Source organism: Octodon degus, unplaced genomic scaffold, assembly GCF_000260255.1.
Source record: "Octodon degus isolate 3935 unplaced genomic scaffold, OctDeg1.0 scaffold00098, whole genome shotgun sequence".
Classification (NCBI taxonomy): domain Eukaryota; kingdom Metazoa; phylum Chordata; class Mammalia; order Rodentia; family Octodontidae; genus Octodon; species Octodon degus.
In genome coordinates this window covers 6484860-6491113 of record NW_004524674.1, presented here as the reverse complement: position 1 = coordinate 6491113, position 6254 = coordinate 6484860, and the positions used below count along the sequence as shown (strand labels likewise).

Below are 6254 nucleotides of genomic sequence, written 5' to 3'. Positions count from 1 at the left end.
TCCAGAAATTAATTTTGCTCTGAGTTCCTCTATATCTTTCTGCTGTAGTTTATTTACTTCTGACATTATTGATTCATTTATTTCAGTTGAGCTAGTGTCCTCTGCACTTGTTATGGGTAGGCTTGAGACCTGAGATTGCATTTTTTCCTTGTCTTTATCATTTCATTTAACACTGACCTCTGGCCTTTGGTGTAGAGCTTTGGTGCAATTATGTTATCACTTAATGAAATTCAGGTACTGATATACCAAGTTCTAGTTCATGCAGTTGTACCTGGCTTGGGTTAGGCTACTGTGCCCAGTTCCTTACTGTTGTTGCCCTTGAGGTGGGCCTGCTGTACCCCTCTGGTAAGATGATCTGTTCCTGGATTAGCTGTGTGGTTTTGACCCTAGTCTCACTGCAGGGACTTTAGCTGCAGGGTTTTACCTCAAGCCTGTATGCTAGGTCTGGGCTGGGTCTGGAGGGGTATGAGGAACGGGGTCAAGAGCCCAGAAGCTCTCCCACACTCACCAGTGTTGTGTTTTGGTGGGTCTGCAGGACTCCCAAGAGCGTGGCAGAAGTTCTTACTCAGATGATGGGCTGTGCTGGGTCTGGCCAGGGGGCAGAGGTCCAGATAACAAGAGCAAAGTCCTCTTATGTGATGGGCCTGGGCTTGGAGTGGCAGGTGGTCACAGGACAGAGCAGAAGGTCTCCCCAACACTCACAGGGCCTGGGGTTGGTGGGATATGGAGCGACTATTTTTAAAGATTTGATTTTCATTCAGATTTTAAGTTACATAGCGCAATGCAAGGTCAGTGTTTTTAAATTGTGTGGGTAGGTTTGTGGGGCTCATTTTCACTATAGCTCATAACTCAGATATATGTTATCTCTCTTCTTTCATGTGTGCTATCCACTGTGTGGTGTAGATAGAGTCAGATGTACTTAATATTAATTAATAAAAAAGAAATCAAAATATGTAGAAAGGTATTAAATTTTTTTAAATTACCTGTAATCCTACAGTTTATAAGTAACCAATGCCACTTTTTTGTTACTGCTGTAGTTTAGTATGCATCATTAAAAGATAAGACACACACACAAATAAATAAAAGTAAAACTAAGGAAATCCGATCTGATCCATGACTCTGTCTTTTCACTACTACTGCTTTCTTGGCACAGGGCAGGTGGTACCGGGGATCAAATCCAGGTCCTTTGTGCTTGCCAGGCTGGTGCTTAGACTGCCAAGCTATCTCCCCAGCCCTCACTAGTGTTAAAGTAAGGCATGTGAGCCCTCTAACAGCCCTTTTTATAACTAACTACTCAGTTTCCTTTGCCTTGTCCTATAAATTTTAGAATCAGCTCATGGTTGATAGTTTGCAAATCTAATCTACTTATGTGTACCTACCAAAGTAAATCCCGCTGATATTTTAATTGGACTCATATGATTCTCTAAATCACTTTGGAGAGAATTGACATCTTTACCATACTGGTCCTTCCAACTATAAACGTAGTATGTCTCCCCATCTCTGTAGTTCTTCTTTGATTTATTTCTTCAGCATTTTATAGTCCACATCACGCAGATCCTATACAGGTTTTGTTAGATTTATACCTTTAGCATTTTTATTTGTTTTTCCTTTTGGAGTTACTGTAAATGCTATTCTGTTTTAAATTTGGCTTCCAATTATTTGCCATTAGTATGTGGAAACACTGTTGATGCTGTATATTGGCTTTGTTCCTTGTCATCTTGCTACAGTCACTAGCTCTAGATTTGTGTAGTCATTTTGTTTATATTTCCTATTCATCTTGTTCATTCTAGGTTATCTGTATAGCCATATCACTTGCAAATAGGGTTATATGACTTGCAAATAGTTTCATTCCTTCCTTTTCAATATTCCTCTTCCTTCTCCTCCTCCTTCTTCCTCTCCTCCTCCTTCTGCTTCTCCCCCCACCCCACACACATCTTCCTCTTTTTTTCCTATTGCACTGAGAAGGATTTCAAATCTTATGTTGAATAGGAGTGGTGAGAGGGGCCAGGGAGATGGCTCAGTAGAATAAGTGCTTCCCCAGCAAGCACAAGGGCCTGAGTTCAATCCCTGGTTCAGCAAAAAAAAAAAAAAAAAAAAGGAGTGGTGAGAGTGGACACCCTTGCTTCTTCCTAAAGAGAAATAGTCTTTCATTATAACTATGCTAGTTATGGTTTTACTTTTATAAATATCTTTCATCAGGTTGATAAAGTTCCCTTATATTCCTAATTTTCTGTAAATTTTTACGGTTAATAAGTGTTGAAGCTAGGCAGACAGCTCAGTGGTTTAAGTGCCTGTCTGGCAAGCTCAAGGATCTGAGTTCGATCCTTCAGTACCGCATATAGTGGCACACAGGGCTGGCCCAAACCGGGCATGGTGGCACATACCTGTACTCCCAGGGCTCTGGAGGCTGAGGCAGGAGGATCACTTCAAGTCCAAACTGCTTAGTGAGGCCATGTATCAAATAAATAAATGAAACTTTTTAAAAATAAGTGTTGAAATTGTCAAAAGTTTATACTACATCAATTGATTTTTTTTTTATGCATTTAGTACAGGGTCTACAGGGTCTTACTATGTAGATCTGTCTCATGGTGATTCTCCTGTTTCAGCCTCCCAAATACTGGAATTATAGGCCCACACTACCACACCCAGTCTCAATCACCTTGTCAGTGATTCCCCAGGGGCGGGGCTGGCACGGCATGCTGGGATATATTGTTTTTAATCTATAGGACCGTAGATTGACTTTCAAATATTGGACCAGTATTGGAGCCCTAAAAAAGAAAAAACATCAAGTTATTGTGTGTTAGTCTTTTTTTTTATATTGCTAGACTTGATTGCATATATATTTTTTTTTTCATTTATGTATTGGTACAGGGTCTCACTATGCAGCTCTGACTTGTAGTGATCCTCCTGTCTTCAGCCTCCCCAGCAATGAGATTAGAGGGATGAGCCACCAAGCCCAGACTCAGTCTCCAGCTCAGTGCGCCCGGGGTGCGGGACCAGCACGGCATGACAGACCCAGGATCTAACCCTGGTCCCTGCTTTTGCCAACAAGGAAGTTCCTCCGCTGTCTCTGTCCACACAGGGTAGAATAGCGAGGCGAGGCCCACAGAACCCATCGTCAGGTGGCTCTTACTTTGGGTTCTGGCTTCCTTCCACATTCTTCCTGCTACCCTCTACTTTCCAGAGTCCTCCTGGAGCTGCTCCAGGTATACTGCCTGGACTCTTCAGCTGTGTCCAGTGGGAGAGTTCTAGAGGGGACACACTGTGTCTTTTCCAGGACCACAACCTCCTGTATCATGTTTTGCTGTTTGCTTTCCCTGAAATTTTCCATTGCATACATGCAAACTTAGAAATATGCTCTTACGGGAGACAGCTCAGTAGAGTAAGTGCTTTCCTAGAAAGCACAAGGTCCTGAGTTCAATCCCTGGTACCACAAAGAGAGAGAGAGAGGGAGAGAGAGAGAGAGAGAGAGAGAGAGACAGAGAGAGAGAGAGAGAGGCTCTTAAAAACTGGTATGAGAAAGGTGATGTTTTGTTATCTACAGCTTACAAATAAATACTTTGGAAAGTCTTTTGAATTTAGTAAATACAGAAGCACATCACATTTTAAAACAATTAAGTAGGGGCCAGGGAGATAGCTCAGTGGCATAAGTGCCTGCCTGGTGAATTTAAGGACTCAAGTTCTATTTCTGGTACTGCAAAAAATAAATAAATAAATAAATAAACATATTAATTCATATTTCATTTAACATTTTCATATATTATGCTGTAAACACACCCACCCACCCTACCACCCTCTCTTGCCCTCTGTTCACCCCTCTCCCCTTTGCTGCTCTTTCCCTGAGTCCCTCTCCTTCTTTCAGGTCCTTTTTGGTTTTTGTTTATATGTAAACATCATCATTTTATGGCTTCACAGAATTCAGAAGCACAGATGACTATGAAATATTTAATTGACACTTTATAATTGGGCTTTTAAGTTTATTCTGGTTTTTGTCCATTATAAATAATGTGGGCTTTTTGAGGGTGGTTTTTTGTTTGCTTGGGATATTTGGGGTTGGGGGGGACACAAATTATTCCATGATTGTGAAGTGCTCAATCTACTTTTGAAAACTACTTTCATTAGCTATTGAGATTGAGATTAAGCTGACTTAAAAAAAAAAAAAAAAAAAAAAAACCTAGAATTTTACCTTCTCTATGTTTTGGAGCAGTTCAAATAACAGATATTTTCTCTATTCTTTGGGGTTTTGTTGTTGTTATTGTTGTTTTGGGTTTTTTTTTTTTTCTGTATTTTAGGGAAAGGTCTACAGGGTATTCAGGGTCTCACTACTAGATCAGACTCACAATGATTCTCCTACTTACAGCCTCCCAAATGCTGGGATTACAGGTGCACACCACCATGCCCAGTCTCAATTGCTGTGTCAGTGTGCCCTGGGGGTGGTGCCGGCAAGGCAAGCCCAGGGATCGAAGCCTCGGCCAGTGCCTGCAAGCACGTTAATCCGCTGAGCTATTTGGCCGGCCCTGTTCTGTGGTTTGAACTATGACCTTAATCATTCTTAAAATTGGGACTTTTGGGGGCTGGGGAGATGGCTCAGTGGAATAAGTGCTTCCCTGGCAAACGCAAGGGCCTGAGTTCAATGCCCCGTTCCAGAAAAAAAAAAAAAAAAAAGATTTCTTTCTCAAAATTGGCACTTTCTTCTCTCTCCATCAGCCTTCCCAAGCCTGTGCTTGGTTGCCTGCTTTCTCTTGAAAGACGAGGCCCTTGTATCAGTTCAGCACTCCTCTTCTCCATGATCAGGCTGATTGTCCAGGGTAGCAGACTCTGGGGGTGCCTCCAGTGGGGTCACCGTGGTGCCTGTGGTCAAGCTACAGGGCTTGGGCTCTAGAGCCAAGTGGTCTGAGTTTAAGTCCACGATCCTTTTCTTCCAGGCTCCTTGGAAATCATAATTTAACAGCTCTGTGTTTCAGTTTCCTCAATGACAGAACAGGCGGGAAGCAGTACCCACCTCATTAGCTTAGAATTTGCGTGAAAGAGTTGACATTTTTAAGTGCTTACAAAATCCCTGTCATGTAGTAAGCACCATTTAAGTATTACTTAAGTGTCACTGTTCCTTGATATCTTCAGGGGAGTGGTGCCAGGTCCTCCTACAGGGCGTCTTCCACGATGCTCAAGTCCCCTATATAAAATTTGTAGTATTTGCATATAACCTATGCACATCTTCCCTTATATTTTATATCGTTCTAGATTTCTTACAATACCTAGTAAAATGTAATGTATAAATAGCTGTTATGTTATATTGCTCAGAAAAAAAAGACAAGAAAAACATGTATGTGCTCAGTTCAGATGCAAATTTTTTCAACTATTTTCCATTGGTGGTTGGTTGAATCCATATGTGAACCCACAGACACATAGAGCCTTTTATTTCTTAAATAAATCTAGGCTTCCTATCATTTCAGTGCTGCTCAAATATTTCTCAAGTTTAGACTTCCCTCAGGTGTGCTAGAACCCGCGGTCCCCTAGGAGCTTATTTGGGCCCCAGAGGCACTTTCTGCGCCGCCTGGCCACCCGCACTAACTGCCTCTTATTTTGCAGAACTGCCTCTGCCTCAGGAACAACCACTCTGCTTTCACTCTGCTGCCCACGACAGCCACATCCTCCTCACACCCCCAGTCTCCCATGGAGAGCTCAGGTCAGTGCTGTGGGGGAGCGTCTATGCAGTGGGCGAGCGCACCTCCAGTGGCAGGGCCACCCGCGTCTAGCCAGCAGGGAGACCCCAACTCACCTGCTCAGGTGTGAGAACTTCTTGAATGACCGCCTCCACATTCGTGTCGGAGGCTCCAGGGCCTGCTGGCCACTGAGCTGGACAATGAACATAGTGACAAGAATGGCTGAGGTTTTATTACCAAGCGCTTGTAATTTAATAAAAAGAGATTATCAAGGAGTAATAAAAGCACTCTAAAAATATTAACTCATGTAGTCTTCATAACAACCCCATAGATAGATATCATTATTAACATTCTCATTTTACTGAGGGGAAACTGAGGCATGATGAGGGAAAGTTCCCCCCACACACCCGGGTCACACAGATATTGCATGATCGAAGCAGGATCTGAACCTAGCAGTCTAACTCTAGTATCTGTACTTTTAGTGACTCCACTCTGGACTGTACCATGCACTGGAAGGAGTCTGCGATGCAGGAATATCTCTTCTATCTTTTTTTAATGCTCATATATGGTATTTATTTTTTATTAATTTTA

At 42.4% G+C, this 6254-nt stretch overlaps 2 protein-coding genes across 4 annotated transcripts in view; one reads left to right on the top strand and one right to left on the bottom strand.

Annotated features, from left to right (window-relative positions):
- Nucleotides 1-6254, top strand: part of Pik3r6 (phosphoinositide-3-kinase regulatory subunit 6) — a 60334-nt gene that overhangs the window by 14859 nt on the left and 39221 nt on the right. For all 3 annotated transcript variants that reach the window (XM_023723484.1, XM_023723483.1, XM_023723485.1), the window contains exon 2: nt 5590-5686. Coding sequence is in view for 2 of the 3 variants with exons in the window: in XM_023723483.1 (XP_023579251.1) it covers nt 5674-5686 (13 nt within the window). In the remaining variant the exon portion in view is untranslated. The remainder of the gene's footprint in view (nt 1-5589; nt 5687-6254) is intronic.
- The window catches only part of LOC101574280 (splicing factor 3A subunit 3), a 2237-nt gene continuing 1690 nt past the window's right edge, over nt 5708-6254 (bottom strand). The window contains exon 2 of the mRNA XM_012516267.1: nt 5708-5752. Within this exon, the coding sequence (XP_012371721.1) occupies nt 5708-5752 (45 nt within the window). The remainder of the gene's footprint in view (nt 5753-6254) is intronic.